We start from the raw sequence: 25,336 nt of genomic DNA on the forward strand, positions 1-25,336 counted from the left end.
TAAACTTTAAAACCTCTTTGTTTATGATTTCATATGTAGCATGCAAAAATTTGAATAATAGGCTACTTTGAATGGCAGGAAATAGGGCCAAAGTATTTTCTCCCAGAGTTGTGTAATTTCAGCATGTACCAGCAGGGGCTAAGTGGACCATGCTTCAAATAAAGTTTCTCAAGGATTTGCAGCTTTTGGCTCAAGACATATACTACCAGTGGCCACAAGCATTTCGTTTCCTCCCTCTGAAAAGCAACCCTAAAGCATTGAAATTTCATGACCGCATAATTATAATATGCTGTTTTAGTTGGGAGACCCAACTAAGTTAATATTTATTTTTAAGCAATTCAACAGGCGAAACTGTTAAAATATTTAGTGTGACCTCATTTTAACACATTGCACATTCTAGATTATAAAAAAAAAAAAATCTTAAGCATTTTTTATATAAATATTCAGATCTAAATGATAGTTCTTCCACAGGTGGTAGACCTACAATACAATAATTATATTGTTTCACCTCAACCATTTGTGTGGATATTTTTTACCTCCCACATCAAAATACATTAAAATTAAAATGTAATGTACAGTGACTCCGTACACCATTGTTTATTTTAATGACCCTGCGATGAAAGCATCATGGTCCACCGGTTTAATGGAATTACAGGTGCATCTCAGAAAATTAGAATATGGTGAAAAAGTTCATTTTTTCTTGTAAATTATTTCAAAAAGTGAAACTCATATATTTTAGATTCATTACATGTAAGACATTTTTAAAAAAATTGTTTTAATTTTGATGATTAGAGCTTACAGCTCATGAAAGCCAAAAATCAGTATCTCAAAATATTAGAATATTTCCTAAGATCAATCACAAAAATTATTTGCAAAACAGAAAAGTTCAAGTTGTTTAAAGTATGTTCATTTCTGCACTCAATACTTGGTCGGGGCTCCTTTAGCACAAACTCCAGCATCAGTGAGGAATGGCATGGAAGCGATCAGCCTGTGGCTCTGCTGAGGCACTATTGAGCCTTCAGTTCGTCTGGATTGTTGGATCGACTGTTTCTCATCTTTCCCTTGAAAATATCCCATAGATTCCATTTGGGGTTCAGGTCAGGCATGTTGGCTGGCCAATCAAGCACAGTAATATCATGGTCAGCAAATCACTTGGAAGTGGTTTGGGCACTGTGGGCAGGTGTTAAAGTCCTGCTGAAAAAGGAAATCAGCATCTCCGTAAAGCTTGTCAGCAGATGGAAGCATAAAGTGCTCTAAAATCTCCTGGTAGACGGCTGCATTGACTTTGGATTTGATAAAACACAGTGGACCAACACCAGCAGACGTCACGGCACCCCAAATCATCACTGACTTCAGAAACTTCACACTGGACTTCAAGCAGCTTGGATTCTGTGCCTCTCAGTCTTCCTCCAGACTCCAGACCTTGATTTCCAAATGAAAAGCAAAATTTACTTTTATCTGAAAAGAGGTCTTTGGACCACTGAGCAACAGTCCAGATCTTTTTCTCTTTAGCCCGGGTAAGATGCTTCTGACGTTGTTTCTGTTTCATTAGTGGCTTGGTAGCCCTTTTCCTGAAGACTTCTGAGCGTGGTGACTCTTGATGCACTGACTCCAGCTTAAGTCCACTCCTTGTGAAACTCTCCCAAGTGTTTGAATCAGCTTTGCTTGACAGTATTCTCAAGCTTGCGGTCATCCCTGTTGCTTTTGCACCTTTTCCTACCCAAATTCTTCCTTCCAGTCAACTTTGCATTTAATATGCTTTGATACAGCACTCTGCAAACAGCCACACCTTTCAGTAATGACCCTCTGTGACTTACCCTCTTTGTGGAGGGCGTCAATGATTGTCTTCTGGATCATTGCCAAGTCAGCAGTCTTCTCCATTATTGTGGTTTCAAAGAACAAGAGATACCCGGAATTTATACCGTAGGGCTGGTCGTTTAATAAAACTCAAATATAAATATTCTAATATTTTGAGATACTGATTTTTGACTTTCATTAGCTGTAAGCTCTAATCATCAAAATTAAAACAAACATTTGAAGTGTTTTACTTTACATGCAATGAATCTAAAATATATGAAAGTTTCACTTTTTGAAATAAATTACAAGAAAAAATGAACTTTTTCACCATATTCTAATTTTCTGAGATGCACCTGTACATTGGTTACCTGTGCACCAAAGGATTGACTATAAGATTCTTACATTATAAAGCATTGCATAACCTGAAACCTTCTTATATTTCTGATTGTTTGCCAAGATATATTCCCAATCAAATGTTACAATCCTCTAGTGGTTTTAGCATACTACACAGTAAATCTCAAGTGATCTGGCGGTACCTCTTTTAGCCATTATGCTCCAAAAATTTGGAAATGTCTTCCAAATGAAGTGAGAGAGTCCACTAGTATTCATATTTTTAAAAAGTGCGTTAAGACATACCTTTTTAAAGTTGCTTATGGCCATAATAGTGTGTGAACTGTGCGTATTTTTGATTTTCTATTTTTTTTGTGTGTGTGTTTTTTGTTTCGATATTCTTATGTTGATGTTGTTTTTAATATTTGTTCTATGCTTGTGAAGCACTTTGAGTTGTATTTTATGTATGAAAAGTGCTATACAGATAAATAATAATAATTATTATTATTATTAAATAAAACAAAGATTCACTTCCATCCATTCCACTTCAACATGCCCATTCATGCTAATCTAAACATGATAATCTTACATGTAAAACAATAAACTTTCTGAATCTCAGTCTCATACGTGCCTTGTTATTTATATATAACATTCATATTGTTATATTTATATGAAATATAACAATAATTACAACGTTAAGTGTAACATAAGTGAGATGCTACTAGATTTGCCTTTATTTCAAAAATAGTAGACCACTATTTAAAGCGCTTTCCTACAACACCCCTCCCCCGCGCAATTCGTCACACTCTATAAGCAAGTCGTCCAATCAGCAGCCGCAGTGAGTCTATTTAAAGAAGAAGTCCCGGCCACTAGCAGCTGTCACCTGAAAATATCCATACGCGGAGGTAAACACTGGGGCGGAGCGAGGTGGTTGACGGCTTCGAGCGCATGCTGTTGGCAGAAGTGTATGTAAAGATACACGGAACTCATTAAGTTTCTAAATTAACAGCGAACCGTGTAGAACACACGTAATCTTTCTGTAAAGTTTTGACGTAAACGTACAACTCGACAGTGCCTTTGAATTAGTAAAGCCTTGTTACTGCTTCTACTCTGGGCCCTATTTGTACATAGGCACATGTAACATGAACTTGACTTCCTTGAAAATAAAAAAGATGCTAAAAATGTGAGTCTTTCATTTAAAATAACACCTCGTTATAGAGTAAACCGTAAATAACCGTATAGCTCGAACTTTTCTTTGAATGCGACGTAAATGTGAGGAGCATGTTACTTTGTTTCTTGAGCATGAATAGCGTCTGCAATAATGTAAACGAATAACAACGTATTTCCGAGCTTTAGTCGTTACACATCTAGAAGACAAACGGTTTAAAAAATTCAACAATAAACGTAAATATCCCGGCTGTCCCTTTAAAGTGATTCTTCAAAGCTATAAATGAGTGGACACGCTCGCCTTGTCTCTAGATTTTTGAGCGGATGTGGTCTCAGCCTAAGAGCAGTCACGTCCCGGTGAGTGTGTGTTTGTGTGTTGATTGTTCGTGTTGTTCAAGTGTTAGCCGGACTGGGGGAGTAAGGACGGACAGACCGTGTTGCAGATCCCAGGAAGTTCTGTCTCCGCTTCGCTGAGCGACTCGATTCTGCTCCGGAACCGGACCTGCAGGATGACCCAGCGGGGCCCGGCCGAGTTTACCCCACCGCCTGAGTGTCCGGTGTTCGAGCCCAGTTTGGAGGAATTTGCAGACCCGTTTGCGTTTATCAATAAAATCCGACCCATCGCCGAGAAAACCGGGATCTGCAAGGTTCGACCGCCGCCGGTGAGTGCTGTCCGGACGGTCTGAACCGGGCCGGATCCGCGGAGTGATTCTGAGTTCGGTTTAAAGGGAAATGTCTCAACATGGCGGCGCAGTGACAGCACTGCCGAACCGCTTTGTGTGTAGCTATAGGCATCATATCAGTTGAATTTCCGATGCTTTGCCGGGTCTGTGCTCGACCTGCTGACCCGCCTGACCCGGATTTCTGACCCATGAGCACAATAACGTCGCCCAGGATCCGCAAACGTCGCGGATGTGTGAATATTATACAGAAAAATATCTCTTAATGGTCGCCGAGCGTGTAGTTTACGGCCTGGCTCGGTTCTAGTGCGGGATTAAGCGTCACATTTACTTACCCTTTAGTTTGCTGATTGTCAGTGTTTATCGTGAATATAGAATATTGTTTATCTTTTTATGATATTGAATTATTAATACTAGTATAGTTGCTTCTGCATCTTCATTGACGAACAGAAACCCCCAACGTTACCTCATCATTTGATTAAAAAGGCTTTTAATGAGTTGCGTGTAGTTTTAAGGAGAATATAATGTCGACAGATAGACAAAAGAGAGCAGGAGATACCTGCCAATGCGGAAATAAACATTTCCTTTCATTTTCACCATAGCACATTGACTTAAACAGGCTACACATATATTAATAAATTGAGTTTTATTTGTTATTTTTAATTGCATTATTATCTTAATGAGAAGACCGTTAATATAAACTAATTATACCATCATTATATAGTTATATCATATATATTCTGGTCAAAACGAATCCGTTCTGTTGCAAAAGTGGTTGTGTGCGGATTAGAAAATAATACAATTAATTAATTACCGTTTATACCTAGCAACTAAATGTAGTTCACATAATAGCAAAATGATCCGGTTCAGCCTTTCGGCGTTAATCTGAATCCGAACCTGTCTAAACCAGTTTGAAGGGTTTCAGTGGGTCTGATGGTGTCTTTATGTTTTATGTGAACATTAGACGAGACACGAATATTATAATTTATTAATCTCTGAAGATGGTTTTGTGTGTCTGACAGACCGAATATGTACTTTACAATCATTATTTTTGTTTATAGCTATATCTAGGTTTCATGCCATTTTAAATGCTTGCCAATCCTCGCTCCGTCTGTTGTGTCCATGAGGCGCTCTGGACCGGACCCGCTGGTTCTGCTTCGGGTTTGATGTGAATCTAATAAACTCGCAGCTACGGGACGTGATTCACGCATCAGAGAAAGCGTAATTACGTTAAACAAGCGATGATTAACTGGCAAAACATGTCAAGCATCATTATAGGACGACGGCTTCGTATCAGTGACGATGTTAATAACCAGAAAAGTAATGTTTTGGTGGGGTTTTTAATCTCACAAGGGTTTTAAAGCTGAGAATGTTTTCCAAATGGCCTCTTGGTTTCCAACACCATCACAGACGCACTGGATTCTGGCACGTTTTAAAGTATTTGGACCGTGTGAAGTGATTCACCGGCTCTGTTCGGCTCACAAGCTGGTCCCGAACCCTATGGATTGATGGATAGATGAAGTCCTCGGGCCGGGCGCGTCCTCCATGTTGCGAGCTATGGAGTGAATGAACCATCTGGCCATTTTGTGTCTTTCTGTAACTATGCTGCCTGAACAGCAAACAAGGAAATAATGTGGTAAACGGGTTTAATATGCACAGAACTTATCTTCATTTTCTTGATTATGTGTAGCTGAGGTAATAGATACGGGTTATGGTGCATATTGTTCGTATGGGGCACGAATCTGTATGATCTCATGTCTAGTGATTTATTGTACAGACTCACAAATGGTGTGCCTTTTAGATATGCAATTTGTGTTATGAGGCAAGATTTTATTTTTATTTTTTTGTAAAAATAAAACTTTTATGTGCTAATTACACAATTATTATAAATGTATGAAAGCTACAGTTTGAATTCTGTGGCTTAAATGTGAGGTTTTGCAGCTCATTTTGATTGTGCTCATTGTATCCTGAGATGACTCCAAGAGGGTAATGTCTGGTCTCCGTTATCAAATTGTTAATTACTTTGTATGTATCTGGAGACATGATTGCATATGTGTTGCTGTTTTTCTGAATGCAGTTGTAAGCATGTGGTTATGGGAGGCAGGATACAAAGAAAATGTTAAACTTGGACTGAAAAGGTTTTATATAGGTGACCAGGCTGAACAAAAACCACAGTTCAGCCGTTTAGCCATCTACAGCAGGTTGCGTGTGAGTGAACGTGTGCTTTTTAGTTCACATTCAGCCACTGTTAAGCAGACACACATTAACAAAATTCTAGACCACAAACCACAAAGATCCAGTCGTATTTGAACAGGGTTGTCTTTCAGATCCTTTGTTAAAATCTATGAATTCAAAGAAAATATCTAGTGCATAAGAAGATATAGCTAGCCTAATGTAATCTGAATAAAATGGCTCAGGCAACATGTATTGTGGCAACAATGTGTATTTACTTGCTGTTTGGGTAGGTCATTTTGTGTGTCCGTTTAAATTATCTGTGTCCAGTAGCCTTAGTATGAAAGTCTTATCTATAAACGTGAAAAACAGTCACCACCTAATCAAAAGCTCCATGTTTTTGTGTGCATGCCAACACGTTGACATTGTTTATGAATTCACATCACAAACCTGCAAAGCCTAATGCATTTAGAAGATAAAAAAGCTAAAGATGAATATGATGTTTTCATATTGTTTTGACCATGTTTGTGTTTCTGACCCCAGTAGTAATGAGTTGGAGACTCAACTCAAGGACACATTATGCTGTTTAGATTTGTAGTCGATGGGGTTTGTTTTTGTGGAAATTTTAGCTTTGCTAAAAATATATGTAGAATGCACTGGACTGTACAACTGGTTCATTGATCCCTATTGGATTTTGCTGCACAATTATGAAATTGCGTTTTGAAGTTAAATATACTCAGAAATCAAGCCATTTGTAAAATCAATAAAAGAGAAATGTAAGTCCACTAATTGTATGTTTACTTTGTGTGTGTGTTTAGGATTGGCAGCCTCCATTTGCATGTGATGTTGACAGACTTCATTTTACTCCACGAATCCAGAGACTCAATGAGCTTGAGGTAATTTTACAATTTTGTTTTGAGCTAGAAACTAGTTTGCACAAACTTGCCTACATTTGTGAGGGCCCAACATTTTAAAATATCTCCACAAATATAGTGCGACATGCTGAAAACTAACTTGCGAGGTCATCTGAAGTGCCCACTGTTTGGAGAAACTCACAGATCTGTCATATCGTCTATTGATATCAAAAGGTTTGTCACAGGGTTAGGTTTTGGGTCAGGGTTTAGCAAATATTATCACCTCCATTGAAAATCCATTGTGTGAATGAGATAATATAGTAAAACCAAAGGGTGCGTGTTTGTGCATTGTAAGGTCAATGGTCACAGTCTTGTCAGCAGAATTTGCATCTTTTGAAATGTCTGATATTAAAATAACACCATCTCTGAGATGCTTAATAATTAACATGCACTATTCACAATGTTGCTGAATCTTATTTTCTCTTTTTCTTGGCTCTTCAATCACCCTCCCCCCTTTCCTACAGGCTCAAACCAGAGTTAAACTCAACTTCTTGGACCAGATTGCCAAGTTTTGGGAACTACAAGGATGCACACTCAAAATTCCACATGTGGAGCGGAAGATCCTCGATCTGTACCAGCTCAACAAAGTGAGTGAGTCTGTCATTCAGGCTTCTTTATCCAACTATATACGTCAATATGTCTAATCAATAATGACTCTGTTCAGTATTGTTAGTTGAAACCTGTTACTCATCTCTGTATGAGTCACAGAGTAATTAATGTAACCACTGAGTTCTTTATTATTGACCAAGTAAAACAAAAGCATTGGATGTTTATTATCTTTTTGCAATAAAGTCCAACACTTTCTTTCTCAATCTGCCAGTTAGTTGCTGAGGAGGGCGGATTCGATTTGGTTTGTAGAGAGAGGAGATGGACAAAGATTGCCATGACAATGGGGTTTGCCCCAGGCAAAGCTGTGGGGTCCCACCTGAGAGCCCATTACGAGAGGATCCTGTATCCATACAACCTCTTCCAGTCTGGGACAAACCTGCTGGTGAGTTTAACATATAAACACATCAGATCAATATATCACACACACTCTGCATAAAGCTTTTAGCAGTCATGCAGGAGTTTTGGGTTAGGAGTTAGGTTACAGTTAGTCTGCAGTGTTAAAGCTGGGCTTTTAGGGTAAGTGGCATTCGTGTCCATATTAAGGTCTGATTGAGTATGCTGTGCTTATGAATGCAATATGTGGTTAAGTGTGTTTTGAGTTTTAGCTGCTTGTTTTCTGTATTGTGTGCCAATCTTCCTAGTGTTACTGCTCTTTGTGCCACAGCCTCTGCTAAATGTGGTTGCAAATTACTTTTGTCTTTAGAGACAAATATCAATTAGCAAAATGCACAAAATGGTATTCATAACATTTTACACACTGTAAGCTGCTACCTTTCATAGATTGAAGAATCCATCATATATTTGTGTTTAATAAATTTAATCATATTTATATAAAATATATAAATATTTAATAATTTCATTAACATTTAGGCTACATATCACAACAAATTGTATAGACTATAGAGAAATGCATATACAATATAATCTAAGTATATAATATGTCATTATTTTCAAACATATTTCATCATTTTGTAATCCAGTCAGTGATCACGTGCAGGAGCATTTGAATATGAAAAGTATCTTGGAGCCTAACTCATTTTCTTTCCATTGACTGAATGCTTGACATCTCTGTTAGAGATGTTGTGATCTCTGACCCAGAGATCACTGGCATTTTCTTTGTAATGTTTGGTGCTCTTTTCCACATCAGGCTCTTGACCTTGCAGCCAAATTGACAAGTTTTGTGGCACCTCCTGGGCTGGAGGAGGTACGTTTCTACTTTCCCCATCTGACTATTTAAATCTGGACAGGATGTGATATTATTATGTCAAGTCACTATTATTTGTATAGCGCTTTTAACAATGCAAATTGTATCATTTGTGTACACAAATTATGTGTACTGTGGAAATTAATTTTTCATTTAGTAGTCGCTGTGGCTCTTACTGCCATACTGAAATGCACTCCTGCTCTCTGAAAATCACAAAATCCATCTTTTAAATGTATGGATTTATGTTATTACAGTAGTTTGTTACTCTTTTATGAATGTGTTACACTATATATTTCTCGGTTCTTTATCCCTTTATGTTTGATATGTAAACATTTCCTTTTGCTGCTTATGTCAGTTTGTTTGTGTGTGTGTGTGTGTGTGTGTGTGTCTATTTATTTTTTTAACCCAGTGTTTTGTTTTATTTTTGAGTTTGGGTGACAAATGGGAGCAAGCTAGTGTTTCTTTGACGGACAGCATTCAATCTGTCCTGACCCTAACCAAACCCCCAGCCGTCCTGCCGTGACGGTTGCTTTTATTCTCCCCCTACTACTCTAGTCTTTGTTCTCATTTGCTGCTCTTTCTATGTTTTAGTTTTTTTGACTTCTGCCGCATCCTTTCTTCCTCCCCTCCCCCTCCCACTCCTCCTCTCAACCCACAGAGTCTGTGACCTGCTTTCTGTTCACGCTAATCTGTTTACACCTCCAGCTGTTCTCTCTCCTCCCTCTATCCTCTGTCTGTACGTTAATCTGTAATCTGATAGTGGTAGCAGGCGTCATACAGTTTGGATGCCGTGTAACTGGGAATGTTGAGGATTTCATCCTGCATGCACTCACAGATGTAACGCTCTTTATAGCCAGGCTAACAGGTTTTTCACACATTAGTATAGCTTATCTTTGGGGTGGAGGGAAATGATGACGGTGATTTAGAGGAATTTTGTGAAGTGTGAAGTTTCAGTTTCCAGTGTGGAGAACCCTGAGGTGGCCTCAAAATGACCTTTGACTTTTCATTGCATTTTTAAACATTGAAATCTTAAACATTTCTCTTGGTTAAAAACAGACTTAAATTATTGTTAAATAACACTTCAAGCATTGTAAAAATGATCTTCCGAAGTTTGTTGGAGTTAAATCGAAAGCTCATTGGAGCATGATTAGCAACAAAAATACCATTACAGTCTTTCTACTGGAAAATGTAACGTTTAATTCAAAGTATTATTTGCCATTTCTAGCAAATAGCTAATTTTCTAACAATTTCTTAGTAAAAACTGTTATCCTACACCAGTTTTTAAAGGGATAGTTCATGTAGAATTGAGTTTTGTAATGACTTCATGACTGATTTTCTCTACACAAAAGGAGATGTTATGCAGAAGTCCAAGTTGCTCTTTTCCATGGGCTGTCAAGCTCCAAAAATTAGGGTCTTAAAAGGGTTCATGCAACTCTTCTGAAACCGTATTTTACCTTAGTGTGAGGAAAAAGGCTGAAATATTGTATTTGTACAAAATCTTAATATGCATCTGTATCTCTCAAATTTAATTCACACTATGGAAAAGAGCAGCTTGGGCCTTCTGCCTAACAGCTTCCTTTGTGTTTAACAGGAAAAAAGAAGGTCATACAGGTTTGAAAAAACATGAGTCTGAGTAAATGACAAATTTTAGTTTCAGAGAGAACTATACCTTTTAAGTGCTGCATTAATTTAACGTGAGCGCATTGTAGTTTTCTTATTTTATATGTTCTGTAAGTTTAAATGTGAAGGGCATATTTAACCAGTTGAGTTGTTTTTTGTGTTTTCTTCAGTGTCTGCAGAAGGCATCAGTGGAGGATATAAATGATGAAGATAAAGAGTATAAACCCCATGACCTGCTGCAGAGACAAAATATTCACGTTCAGCCCAGCGACACAAGCGCACCTGCTAGACGAGCCAAGAGGATGAAAACAGAGGTGAATACTCCATTTGTGAGTGGGCAACTATGTTGTAGGTTTATAATCACATTCTGCCTCCATTTGTCACAGTTTTGTTTCTCTAACGGTCCATACGGTATGTCCTTTTTATTATTTATTTTTTTTATTTTTATTTTTTTGTTTTTAAAGATGCTCACAGAGGCTGCATTTATTTGATCAAAAATACAGTAAAAATAATAATATTTTGAAATTATTACCACTATTTAAAATAACAGTTTTCTATTTTAATATATTTTCAAAAGTAATTTATTCCTATGATGACACAGCTGAATTTTCAGCAGTCATTACTCCAGTCTTCAGTGTCCTTCCGAAATCATTCTTGGTGCTCAATAGATGTTTTTTCTTTTAACTCACATGCTTCTATTTTTGTGTCTGTAGTCAGGCTGTGTCAAGTCAGAGGGAGGTGAGGGATGTGACAACAGGCCCAATCTCAGGAGAAGAATGGGTTCATTCGTTGCCAAGCCTGAACCAGGTGAGCACCTAACCTTTGCATCTAACCTCACATAACTCAGATCATTAGCCAGTATTCATTAGGCAATATTTATAGTCAAGCAAAGTAAACGTGATTAGCACAACTTTATTAATCAAATCAGTGTCTTTATCTGAACAAATGCATTTGTATGTGTGTATTAGAGCTAGAGATCCCTATACAGGTGAAGCAGGAACCTGTGGAGATAAAAGAGATGAATCCTGAACCAGAGAAAAGCAAATCACGTTACAAGAAAAACATCCCCCCTCCTCCAGTAAGCATGGTAAATTTCCTCCCCTCTTTCTTATTCAAATGTATGTTCTGCTGAACCTTTCTGTCACATGTAAATCACAACCATAACAAAGTTCATTTAACTCATTTCAGGTGAGGAAACCAATCGCTGTAAACCATTTAAGCAAAAAAAAAAAACATTTATGAGTACTGTGAAGTTGTAATGTGGGGGAAAATTATTAATATTAAATAACTATAAGCTATATTCAAATAAATTGTGTAGCTAAAACTTTGTTTACATGGTTGGGATATCATAGTGCTGTCTGTCTTTCTCTAGGTGGACCTGTATATGTGTTTAGTGTGTGGAAAGGGGAACGAAGAGGAACGGTTGTTGTTATGCGACGGTTGTGATGACAGCTACCACACCTTTTGCTTGATCCCGCCTCTCGGTGAAGTTCCTAAAGGTGATTGGAGGTGCCCTAAGTGTCTGGCTCAGGTGAGCTATAAAGTAAACAATAACAGTGTTTGATCGTTATTAAAAGTCAGTAAAAGCAGCAACTGATTCTGATCAGCACTGTTCAAAAAACAGTCAATGTTGCATTTTTAGAGAATCTGATTTACTACAACAATTGATTGACTCATTATGTGTTTCTGCAGGAGTGCTGTAAACCTCAGGATGCGTTTGGCTTCGAGCAAGCTCGCAGGGACTATTCTCTGAAATCCTTTGGGGAAATGGCAGACTCCTTCAAGTCAGACTATTTCAACATGCCTGTTCATGTATGTACAAATCCCTACTGAGACCCTGACATTGAATCTCATGAGTATATATTTACAAATCTAATTTTGAAACAATGAACTAAACTTAAAGGTGCAATAGGAGATATGGGAAAATGCTAACTTTAGCCTGAGCACTGAAAGGGAACGTCCCACCCTCCCTGCAATCGCCATCTAAAGGCACGCCCCCTGAACGCACATATGCTCAAAGAGCAGAATACCAGAGACAACATTAAATTACTACAATACTACATCAACGGTTTCCAATTACAGTCCTCGCGCCCTCCCCGCTCTGCACATTTCATATGTATATCTTATCATGTCCGAAGGTTGTTCTGTTCGCCCGTAAGTCATAAGTGCTGAGTGAATGTTCCGAAGTGAAATAAACTTAAATGGATTTCCCGTGCTCAGGGAGTAGGGAGAAATGAACACTGTGTAGGGAGCATGTCAAAGGAAACCGTTCATGCACGTAGCCCTCTTCTAAGCAGCTGGTTATCTGAACCGGGTGTGTTAACTAAGCGAGACATGCAAAATATGCAGAGCGGGGGGCCCGAGGATTGAAATTGGGAACCGCTGGGCTACATCATGTGTCATTCACCGGTGAGAAAACTTTATAAGACAGTTAGTAAAAGTACTACAATACCAGGAAGGACGATCGGGTTATTGATGTTTGCCTGCCATTCTCGCTCTGTCTGCACAGCGTGCGTGAATGCGCTGATGACATATTGTGTCTGCGCAAACAGGGTGAGCAGAGATATGCAAATACATACGTTCACAGGCAGGTAGGGAAGCCAATTAAAACGCTCAGACTGAGCGTTTTGATTGGACGAACATTTCTTGGTCCTACTCCTTCCACAGAATATATAAATACATTTAGACCACTTAACTTAATGATTGCTATCAGGATGTGAAGAGACTTTCAACCAGAATAACTATTTTTTTTTCTGAAGACAATCACCTATTGCACCTTTAAGCACATAAGCACTGATATTGATGTAAATTTGTTTTTGGTTTGTTTTAGATGGTTCCCACCGAATTGGTAGAAAAAGAGTTTTGGAGGTTGGTCGGCACCATTGAGGAGGATGTGACAGTGGAATATGGCGCTGACATCGCCTCGAAAGAGTTTGGAAGCGGTTTTCCAATCATGGGTGGAAAGTTTAAGGTTGCACCGCATGATGAGGTACAACTGCAATATCAGACTTTGAGATATTAATCACAATTTCCGACATGTATTTATATGTAGCACATCCTGTTTCCTTCACTGATTTTGTTATTCTGTGGTGTGATTGATTGCTATAGAAATATCTTCGCTCTGGTTGGAACCTGAATAACATGGCCATGATGACACCATCAGTGCTGACTCATGTCACTGCTGATATATGTGGCATGACTTTGCCATGGCTGTACGTGGGCATGTGCTTCTCGTCTTTCTGCTGGCACATTGAGGATCACTGGAGCTATTCCATCAACTACCTGCACTGGTAATAAGTGATAGGCTTAATAAAAGGCAGATATATGTATGTGTAGCAGTGCTATATATAGTGCACTGACTGAACTCACTGTACTTCTGTTCCCCCACAATGTTTTGATTCAAATCTGGTTTCTACTCTAAATAAAAATTCAGTTACCTAGGAGAGTGTTATTATAGAAAATATAAAAATATCTGTGACTGATATGATTGTTACTTTGTGTACAGTTCAGTAATATTTATTCAGATTTTTTCAGCACGCATGCTTTGCATTGATTTAAAAGTGACAGTAAAGACATTTTATTAAGATTTATTTTGCAAATAAAGGCTTTTTCTTTTGAAATTTCTATTCATCAAATAATGCTGAAAAAAAACTGTATCACAATTTAACACTGATTCTAAGAAATGTTTCTTGAGCACTATCATTACACAGGAAATATGTCAATTTAAAACACTGAAATAGAAAAGTCATTTTAAGTAATAATATTTCACAATATTTCTGTTTTACTGTGTTTTTGATCAAATAAATGGTATTGTATGTGTGAAGACCGTCATTGTATGTTTGTATGTGTTAGGGGAGAACCCAAGACCTGGTACGGTGCTCCTGGCTTTGCTGCTGAACAGTTGGAAGCAGTCATGAAGAAACTGGCCCCAGAACTTTTTGAGTCTCAGCCAGACCTTCTACACCAGCTTGTCACAATCATGAACCCCAATACACTCATGGCCCACGGAGTACCAGTGAGTAACTTTTATACACATAATCACATGCTCACATGGAGTACCTGTGAGTAACACAGGCTTTCTTTCTTAGATTTACAGAACCAATCAGTGCGCAGGAGAGTTCGTCATCACTTTCCCACGGTCCTATCACAGCGGCTTCAACCAGGGCTTCAACTTTGCAGAGGCTGTGAACTTTTGCACAGTGGACTGGGTGAGGATCAGTTCTGCTGTTACACTCAATGTTATTAATGTAGATATTCTTGAGCAGGTCTCATAGCTATGAGTATGCAGAGTTTTAATTTATATGAATATTTATAATTGTTTCTTTCTTTTTCCTGATTTGTGTTGTAAATTTGGTTTGCAGATGACACTGGGACGTCAGTGTGTGGATCACTACCGCCTGCTGCACCGTTACTGCGTGTTCTCTCATGATGAGATGGTGTGTAATATGGCCACGAAAGCCGACTCCCTGGACGTGGTTCTGGCGTCAGCCGTACAGAAAGACATGCAGCTCATGATCAAAGATGAGAGAGAATTGCGGGATAAAGTCTGTAAGATGGTGAGAGAACACAAACAAAACCTGTCAAATCTGTGTGTGAGACACCATTTGTGTGGATGACACTATAGTGTAAATTTATTCAACCGTGCTCCTTAGTCTTCTCACTCTGAGAAAAACAAACAGATATGGAAGTGTGTAGTAAAATATGCTGTAAGGCAATACTAAAACAATGATCTTCACACTTCATGGACTTTATATGTGCAATAAAATTATCTATCTACTTGCATTATAAAATAGCATTATATTATATAGCTTTTTCCAGATTTCCATGAACATTGACAACCAAAAATTAATGGTGGTCTGTTAAATTGGTCATTTTAATAGGTTAGAGATGTCCGTAATGTCTGAATGTGCCATTTTGTATAATATACATGCAGTTTTTTTCTACTTATCTATAAAGGAAAATTTGATAATATTCTCTCTCCTTTTATAGGGGGTGGTTCATTGTGAATTGTTTGAATACAACCTGCTGGCAGATGATGAGAGACAGTGCGTAAAGTGTCGCACCACCTGTTACCTGTCTGCTCTCACCTGTCCCTGCAGACCAGGAGTCCAGGTGTGTCTACACCATGCCCACGACCTCTGCTCCTGCCCAGTTTCCAACTACACACTCAAGTGAGTCTCCACTTCTGCTTTTGCTACTCCTCAATGATCAGGCTACAAGATACGAGAGCTGGCCTTATTTAAAGATTGGCCTCTGTTTAATCATAATCAAATTAAATAATTACATTTTGATTGGATCACTGAAGTGGTTCAACTCCTAATCAGTGCTTCAGATTCAAATATATAGTGTTGAAATTGTTGGCTGTGCCTTTGGAAAAAAACATTTTCTTAAGTGAAGCTCTGGTGAAAGTTTCCCTCAATGTAATGCTCAACCACACAGTTACCGTTTCACACTGGATGACCTTTACCCCATGATGAACGCTGTGCGGCAGAGGGCGGAATCCTATGATGAGTGGGCGTCACGAGTGACAGCGGTCATGGAAGCGAAGCTTGACAAGAAACGCAGTGAGTGTCATTCTGAACATTTCCAAAACCGATACCAGCATCTTTCTGAATTAGAAGCCACTTTCAGCATGTGTAGTTTTGATAAATATTATTAATAATAATGTTAACATTTTATTTATTAATACACAATGTATAAACTTGATGATAAATTCCCCTTATAATTACTTAATTGAAGACAATCAGGAAATCAAAAAGATGCACAGTCATTGGCAAGATATGATAAATTAGAAAAAAAACAAGTACTATGCAAAATTAACATCTTCCTCTTTTTTTTCTGCAGAGGCTAATATTAATATAGCCCACTTTTCACAATCGAATTTTTATGGACAATCAAGTTAATTGCGTTTGAGTACCATGTCATTAGTTTCACTTCTGTTTCTGGCCTCTCATTGGCACCTCTCTCTCTATCGCTGTAGATGTCACCGTGTTTCGCGCCCTTCTGGAGGAGTCTGCCGAGAAATCGTTCCCAGAGAACGATCTGTTACGTCAACTGAGGCTGGTTACTCAAGATGCTGAGAAATGCTCGTCTGTTGCTCAGCAACTGCTAAATGGCAAGAGGCAGACCAGGTACATGCACACAAAACCACAGAGACTAAAAACCACAGAGACTAGAATGAAGTCTACTCAAACAAGCTACAGTTACAATACAATTTAAAACCTAAGGGGTTGGTAAGATTTTTTTAAATGTTTTTGAAAGAAGTATCATACTCACAAAGGCTGCATTTTTCTATTATAATAGATGGCAAAGCTAAATTTTCAGCAGCAATTTACTCCAGACTTCAGTGTCACATGATCCTTCATAAATCATTTTAATATGCTGATTTGGTGCTTCTTTCTTCATATCAATGTTAAAAACTAAGGATGTCCCGATCAGGTTTTTTGTGCCCCTGATCCAATCCAGGTCAGTGAATATTGAGTATTTGCCAATACTGCGTCCCGATCCAATACTTGTATATTCCTAGAGTTCGAAGCACAGTTCATGTACATTAAAGTTATTTAAATCAATCCAGCGTATACAGAGTACAAGTAATATATAAGTGTGTGTGTGTGTGTGTATACATATATAAAATACATTCTCCCTATATATCTGCATACACTGTATAAAGACATTGGTAGAATATGGGGCTACTGATGTAAACTTCTTGTATTTTATACAATAAGCAGAATAATTGCAAAATAAAGGTAAAAAAGTGGAGATATGATTAGAAAGCATGAAGCTCACGGTGTCAGAATCCCAGTCTGTCAGTCAAATCCGAAGCAAGATGCAACCCATAGCAATGCGTTATGGCAACGATGTCTCCTAACCGATAAATGAAGTGATCATTACAAAAGTGCGCATCAAATACTGAACACGGAAGCTCAAACGAGTGTGAACAGACCTCACTGATTCTCGCGCGTCTCGCACACACTCATTTCTTCCTCTTTTGGTTTTATTGGCAGCTGAACATTTGCATTTGCGTGTCCTCTTTTCCTTCTAATGGTGGTTGGCAAATCTACTGGAAGGTGAATACTGCAACCTACTGCACGTCACTGGCATGACATAAAATAAGGATCAGGCTTAGGAGAGCCGATACCGTTCAGTTAAAAAAAATGCTTGATTGGCCCAAGACATCCCTATTAAAAACAGTTGTTGTGCTTAATATTTTTGTGGAAACAATTTGTGGAAACCTTTACACTTAACGGCCTTAAAAATGGCAGAGCTCATGACGCAAGTTGCTGAAAAAAAAAACAGTGAGGTGCATTTCAACCCTCAAAGACAACCATCTATACACATACTTGAAGAAAAATAGTGCAAAGAGGTGCAATAATGACCCCTTACACACTCACTATACAAGTACTTCAGCTTACAGTGTTTATTACCATTTCAGGAAAATTTCCAGTGTGGTGGGCTTTGTTTTTCTTTACACACTGGTTTGGTTCGGCCGAAACACATATGGCATGTGATTTTGTGTATTATTTCATGCATTTGTTTATGTCTGTCTGTCGTCATCTGTCTGCAGGTACCGCACAGGCGGGGGTAATTCTCCTAATCAGCTCACAGTGGATGAAATGAGATCATTTGTCCGCCAGCTTTATAACCTGCCCTGCAGCCTAACACAAGCACCACTTCTGAAGGTGACTAACACACACATGCACACACACACATACTCACAGTCGTGTAAGATGCAGGCAATCTTACTGAAGATTGAGGCACAGTTCATCTCTAAACAGCTTATATAATACAAGCTATTAACTCTCTCTCTCAGGAGCTGCTGAACAGCATTGAGGATTTCCAGCAACACTGTGAGAAGCTTCTTTCTGATGAAGTGAGCGCAGATTCTGTTAGTGAGATCGAGTCCTTGCTGGAGGAGGGCTCTCAGTTTGACGTGTGTCTTCCGGAGTTGCCGCTGCTGCGGGAGCGTTTGGAACAGGCCCGATGGATGGCCGGAGTTCAGCAGGCAGAGGATCCGGTATCGAACCCCTGTGGTCTCTCTCTGGACTGCATGCGGCGGCTGATCGATCGAGGGGTCGGACTGACACCGCATCCCTCCACTGAACGCACGATGGCTCGGCTTCAGGAACTGCTCACAATCTCAGAGGAGTTGGAAGAGAAAGCGCAGGCACTGCTGAAGGCCAGGTGGGAGCAACACTAAATGAAGACTCTTGCACAGATAACAACCGTCAATCTACCCAAGATACCCTTTGTTTACCCTTTGGAGTTGATACTGTTTTTGGAGATGAACTGTTTGATATCACAGACCCCCAAATATAAAGAAGCCCCTTCCTGAAATATGAAGGCAGCTGTAAGATCCACTTATATTTTGAGAAAATATTATAAATGTGTAAAATAATTTATTTATTTGTACAACCCATTTTGAAATTATTTGGGGCTACATTACAGCTTTGCACCCTCAAGTTATCTCACCCAACTTGGAGAGTGCATCCTGGGATGTTTTTAGCAGGAGTCCCCATGTGCTTTTTGAATATTTCCCTTTATTGTACAGTGCAACTCATCCATTTAAAAGACAATCAGTCAATAAAAGCACAATTTATTTGTCTACAAAACTAACATAAACGAGTCATTTAATTTTACTCTGAGTTTGTGGGAAAAAAAAAACAAAAATTAGTCAAGTAACATCTGTATGTAAATAACACTGCAAACATAATGTGCAACAATAGTAGTCATATATTTTTAGACTGGTTATTAATATTTTTGAATTGGCTTTATTTTGATATTTCAGTTTTTTTAGTTTAAGTTTTATGTGCTTTTACCATTTTTATTATTTATTTATTTTAGTATTTCAAGTCAACATTTGCCATTTTTGTTTAAATTTATGCATCTATCTGTCTATGTATGTTTTAAAGCTCAATTAACAAACTTTTTTCTTAGTTAACAATGTGGCCATTGCAGTGGGAGCTCTGTCTCAAGCCATAATGATCTATTAAAGCAGCGGTTCCCAGTCCTTGCCCCCCCCCCCCCCACTCTGCATATTATGCATGTCTATCTTAGTTAATACACCTGATTCAGATAACCAGCTTGTTAGAAGAAAGCTACGTGCATCAACTGTGTTCCGATTGATATGATCCCTATACAGTGTTCATTGCTCCCTACTCCCTGAGCAGGGGAAATCCGTTGAAGTTTATTTCACTTCGGAACATTCATTCATGGATTTGCTCTGCGCCGCTGCCTGCAGTGTCTTCACTCACAGACGAAACATATTAGAGAAGTGTGAAATAATATACCTCTGTCAATAAATGCAATTTAAGTTCACGTCTCACACACTTTAATGCCCTTTGAATGGAACATCTACACTAGAATCATCATTTCGAACTGGAATCATGGAGGAATATCTGGTGGTGTCCACTTTGCAGGGCACTTACTGTCGAATAGAACAAACGTCGTACGTGATAAGAGATACATACGAAATATGCAGAGCGGGGTGGCATGAGGACTGGGATTGGGAAACGCTGTATTAGAGTGACTTTGTACGAAACAAAAACCTAAGATCAATTTCAATAGCCAAGTCATGATTGAATTAGGGAACCACTTCCTTTTTTACAACAGATGAGCATTTGCATCAGTTCAGGGTAAACTGGAGGCTTGGAAATGCAAAGCAGCCCTTGAATGAGACTGAATTCATTCCTGCGGTGCGTGCTGAGAAACGGCAGGAGGCACCACAAAGTGATTGTGTAACGGGTTGAGTGAAATTTGTTAATGTTTTCACTTTTTCTTTTAGGCCTCCAGAGAGTTTAGAGACACTCAGTTCTGTGTTGACTCAGGTGGATGGGGTACCAGCATACCTGCCAAACTGCCTGCTACTGCAAGACACAGTGAACAGGGCTAAAGAATGGCTCCAGGAAGCAGAGGATTTACAGGTTGAGTGCCCTACATTATATGAACTCTGTAGTTTTTTATGCATTCTACACGCCAGTGTACCGTCTCATGTTCATGTTTTTGAAGGTTTATCTGTCTGCAGTGTTAATGGCAGTTTGTGATCATTTGTGTTTTTGTTTGTGCTGGCAGGTTGGAGGTCAGACTCTGGTTCTCAGCTCGCTCTCTGATATGGTTCTGAGAGCTCATGCTATTCCTGTGCGACTGGAGCCTCTGGACCAGCTGGAGGTTCTGGTATCAGAGGTGCAGGCCTGGAAAGAGTCGGCTGCTAAAATCTTCCTCATCAAAAACTCTCCTTTCACGCTGTTGGAGGTTAGACTGCTCATATCATATTAAATTAATTATAAATATTCACTTCTAAAATGTTTTAAATCCTCAAAGTGATTTAGAGGTTAGCAATTTAAATGTTGCCAAATTGAAAGAAAAGTACAAATAAAATAAAATATAATAAACATCCTCTCTCAATTATTTAAAAAAAATAAAAGCAAACTTTAACTTTTTATTTGAAATTATTTAATTTTATTTTAGTTATTAACATTACACTATGAATGAGGATTGGAGATTTCCTTAAAAAAAATGTTTTTGTGCTAAATGTAATTTCATATTTTTTATTAGTTTAGTTTTGAAATATGGCCTGTAAATATTGTCATGACATTAATTCATAATGAAAGTTTATTTTGAATAAATGGTTGTTGTCGAGGTAATTCATGGGTCTGGTCACTCGTGCAGGTCTTGTGTCCCCGATGGGAAGTGGGCAGCTCTTTAAAGAAGAAGATGAGGAAGATGAAGGGAGAGTGCGTGTCATCAGGGAAGAAGAAGCTTGTGAAGCTGGACAGCATGAGTGATGTTGAGAGAGCACTTTCAGACAGCAAAGACTCTGCGTCTGCTGTGAGTTCGCTATACAGTACATTCCAGAAAACTTTCAGATAAACGAAAAGCTTCTTTCTCATTCGTTCTCTTTTTCTCTCTCGTAGATGTTTACTCTGGCTGAGGTTCGTTTAAAAGAGCTGGAGTCGCTATGCTCTCTTCGTGCAGCTAATGAATCAAAGCTCCTGCCTACAGCGGACTGCGCTGCTCTCAAAGTGTGTGTGTGTCAGAAACCACCCATGGGCGCCATGCTGCAGTGTGAGCTGTGTCGAGATGCTTTCCACAGCGTGTGTGTACGTGGACCCTCCGATCCCCTCGACCCCGAAGCCTGGCTGTGTCCGTTATGTCTACGGTCGACAAAACCCCCACTGGCCAAGATCCAGACCCTGTGGTCATCACTGCAGCGGATCTGTGTGCGCCTCCCAGAGGGTGACGCTCTTCATTATATGATTGAACGCACTGGCAGCTGGCAGCGACGGGCACGAGAGGTCATAGACTCATACGATCACTCGCTGACCTCTCAGGATTGCAGAGGAGCTTCAGCTACACAGAGCCACAGGACAACTGGGCACAAAAGAAAGGTTAGACATTATATCACAGACTGTTAGCAGTTTGATGTCTTGTTTCCTAAAAGATGAGAATCCGGTTTTGTTTTGATTTACTTTATTTTTGTTAGTTTTTTTTATTTTACTTTTTATTTGACTTGTTTAAATTTGGTTTAATTTGGTTTTGTTTTCAATTCTAAAAATATTATAGAATTTATTATAGTTTTTTTTTTTTTCTCCCAAATTTGTGGTTTACATCACGTTTTTTTGTTTGTTTGTTTTAAATAAGTATTAGTTGTTCAATTTGAGTTGTTGCTGTGTGTCATGTCAATTTTGCTTATTACACATCAATAAAGAGTCATTGTTTTATTGTAGCCACTGTGTGGATCTCCTTCTCAGTATCAGGACTGGGGTGTTTCTGGGCAAGAACAGTCGGTGTTTTACACAGAGCAGCGCTGTATCCCTCTCCAGGGTCTGTATCATTCTCTCACACATGCAAACTCAAAGAAAAACTATTTTCTGAAAATCACTGTGCAGGCTGTTAAAGCAGCAGGATGACTGCTTATGTTATAAAATGAAACTCTGTCTGTGTTCCAGGTCTCAGTTCGGAGGTGGAGGAACTGATGGTGGAGGGTTTGCTCCTGCAGGTTTCTGTCCCTGAGACCCAGCAGCTCTACAGACTTCTGCTGTCCGGCCCCCCGACCACAAACACGTCCCACACAGAACACCCACCCTACCTCACAGCAAAACACTCCTCACCGCAGAGAGAGGTAAGGAGTTTGAGGCTGTGCATGCATTTCTATTTTAAGGCTGTTAGCAGCCTTCAGTTCAGCCTTAAAGTTCAGTCACTGATTGAGAAGAACTGTCAGGAATTATAAGTAAAAGATCTGTTTCTCTATTGGGATAATGTGTGTGTGTGTGTATGTGTATATATATATATATATATATATATATATATATATATATATATATATATATATATATATATATATATATATATACACGTATATGTGTGTATGTATAATGAGCTCAAAGATCAGCAATATTATATGCTTCTGTAGAAGCCAAAAGTCAGTGTTATTTCAGCTTTGTGTTTGATATCTACACTGGTCATATTCCTGAAGAAAACGCCTCCTTGAATCCACCAATCAAAAGAAATTTGCTGTTACTATGGATACAAGAATCAAGGCAAAAGCAGCACTTCTCACTCCCATAAAGCATGAATTATATACATGATTCAATTCAGTGGTCTCTCAAACAATGTATACTGAATTAAATATTTTGCAAAAAATTTCAAATATATTGTATTGTATACTTATTACTAACAAGTCAATAGTTGTATATTGTACTGTTGCTTTTTGATTTTAATACATTATTTGTTTCATATGATGCATTGTTCATGCAAGTACAGTCTTTTACTTTGAAGCTGCTTTCTTTCTTCAAAACAAACTTGGATGTTGTGATTTTTATTTTTCAGCTGGTTGTTTTAAAGGAATCGTTCACCCACAAATTAAAGTTGTCATCATTTACTCACATGCATGCTGTTCCAAACCTGAGTTTTTCTAATGTTGAACACCGAAGATATTTTGAAGAACCAAACAGTTTTTGGTCCCCATTGACTTCCATAGCAATGGAAGTCAACTGTTTGATTAGCAGTATTCTTCCATCATCTTTTATGTTCAACATAAGAAAGTCATACAGGTTTGGAACAATATGGGGGTGAGTAAATGACACAATTTTCATTTTGGAAACTATATTCCTTTAACTGATGGTTTAAAACTCCTTAAGAATTTTTATATATATATATATATATAAAAATTCTTAAGGAGTTTTAAACCATCAGTTAAAGGAATATAGTTTCCAAAATGAAAATTGTGTCATTTACTATATATAACTATATATAATTTGGTGTCTTTATTCAATCCCTTTGGACATTTAATGCAAAATATTTTTGTGGAAATCATACTTTTTTCAGGATTCTTTGAATGGCAAGTTCTAATGAACAGCATTTATTTAAAATAGAAATCTTAGTAACATTTCTTTAAATGTCTTTATGGTCACTTTTTAAACAATTTATTGCATTCTTGCTGAATAAAGTAGTTTAATGATTAACAAGTTGTTTAAGAATTAAAATTAATAACTTCTCTCTGTCTTCCTTTTTGCCCTCTATAGGGAGATGCAATCACTTCAGCCGAAAAGCGGCGAATGAACAGAGAGGAGGCTGAGATCAGGGATAGAGGGATAAAGCCAAAAAGCAAAAAGCAGCGGATGGGTACAGAGAAGCGACGAGAGAGGAAAGCGGCATCTGTCTCTGCGTCAGATGTGTCTCAGTCAGAAGACTCTGAAGAGGATATGACCCAGTGTCCAGCAGAGGACTGTCTCCAGCCGGAGGGGGAAGAGGTGGGCAAGTGAACGTAGCGACTAAGTGTGTCTGTGTGTGTTTGCATGTGTTTTGACCGTTTTCTCTCTGCTTTAGGTGTACTGGGTTCAGTGTGACTGCTGTAACCGCTGGTTCCATATGATATGTGTGGGAGTATCAGCAGAACTAGCAGCCGAGGAGGATTACATGTGCGTGACCTGCAGCACAACCAACGCAGGCCGGCGGAAGTGAGTCGGATGAGGGAGGCAACTGGTCTCCCACCCTATCCTCCTCCATCCCTTCTCCTGGATGTGTAACTGACCCTCCCCGTTCCCTAATCTATGACCTCTGACCTTTGTAACAACGGTGCTATTTTACTCCTTGTTTGACTCTATTGTCCTGAATGATACTATTTGGTCTTTTTTTTTTTTTTTTTTTTTTTTTTTTTGTATTTTTACAGCTTTTTTCCTTCTGTCGAATTGTTTGTGATTGTCTAAAACAATGATAAATATGCTAAAAGCTGAATGAATATAGCGGTGCATGGGTTTGCGTTTGTGTTGCTTTCTGGCGTGGAGGAGGGACACTCTTGTGATTCGCAGCGAGGGTCGTCTCTTCTGCATGCACGGCCAGAAATGCCACAACACAGGACAAACTAACAGTTTTCACCAAATACAAAAAATAATAAATACAGAGAAATTATTTTTTGGAAACTTGTCGTTTTAGTACACAGGCATCTGGGATTCTCTCCGTTGTGACGTTTTATTTCCTTTTGTAGATTAGTTTTATTTATCGGAGCAATAATGTTGTTTGTAAGTTTCAGGAGGTTTCGGCGGTCTCGGTTGTGCTGGTGCTTTTAGAGATGGTGGTCAGATATTCAGGATATGTAACGGACACACACACATCAGAATTGTAGCAGACAGAAGAGTGTAATGAACTGCCACAAAATATGCTCAAGCCGTTTTGAAGGGTGTGGGTGGGGGGTGTTAGGGTTTGGGGTTTGACTAGCTTGTTAAAAAATGTCCCAATTTATAGTGTGGAATAAAAGTTTGTTCTAATATCAGACAAATTCTCTTCCCTTCATTTACTGATCACTGGTGTGTTGTTGCATCTGATTTATTTATACTGATCAGTGTTAT

At 38.6% G+C, this 25,336-nt stretch overlaps 1 protein-coding gene across 2 annotated transcripts; it reads left to right on the forward strand.

Moving 5' to 3' along the window:
- The first annotated feature begins 3,629 nt into the window (after positions 1-3,629).
- LOC306848870 (lysine-specific demethylase 5B-B-like) lies at positions 3,630-25,262 on the forward strand. Of its 2 annotated transcripts, none has more exons than XM_079383638.1 (28): positions 3,630-3,956; positions 6,965-7,042; positions 7,525-7,647; positions 7,881-8,051; positions 8,817-8,873; positions 10,664-10,807; positions 11,207-11,300; positions 11,462-11,580; positions 11,866-12,024; positions 12,186-12,305; positions 13,324-13,482; positions 13,602-13,783; positions 14,346-14,508; positions 14,582-14,701; positions 14,855-15,049; positions 15,483-15,664; positions 15,933-16,057; positions 16,474-16,624; positions 18,058-18,172; positions 18,304-18,674; positions 20,275-20,413; positions 20,562-20,741; positions 21,159-21,317; positions 21,404-21,877; positions 22,217-22,313; positions 22,439-22,611; positions 24,014-24,241; positions 24,318-25,262. In XM_079383638.1, exons 1-28 carry the CDS (start codon positions 3,804-3,806, stop codon positions 24,450-24,452), a joined length of 4,566 nt encoding a protein of 1,521 aa, XP_079239764.1. In that variant the 5' UTR covers positions 3,630-3,803; the 3' UTR covers positions 24,453-25,262. The 2 variants fall into 2 exon arrangements, with proteins under 2 accessions (XP_079239764.1, XP_079239765.1); XM_079383639.1 differs by having other exon boundaries at positions 22,241-22,313.
- The last annotated feature ends 74 nt before the right edge of the window (positions 25,263-25,336 follow it).

This window comes from Barbus barbus (assembly GCF_936440315.1).
Source record: "Barbus barbus genome assembly, chromosome: 29".
NCBI lineage: Eukaryota > Metazoa > Chordata > Actinopteri > Cypriniformes > Cyprinidae > Barbus > Barbus barbus.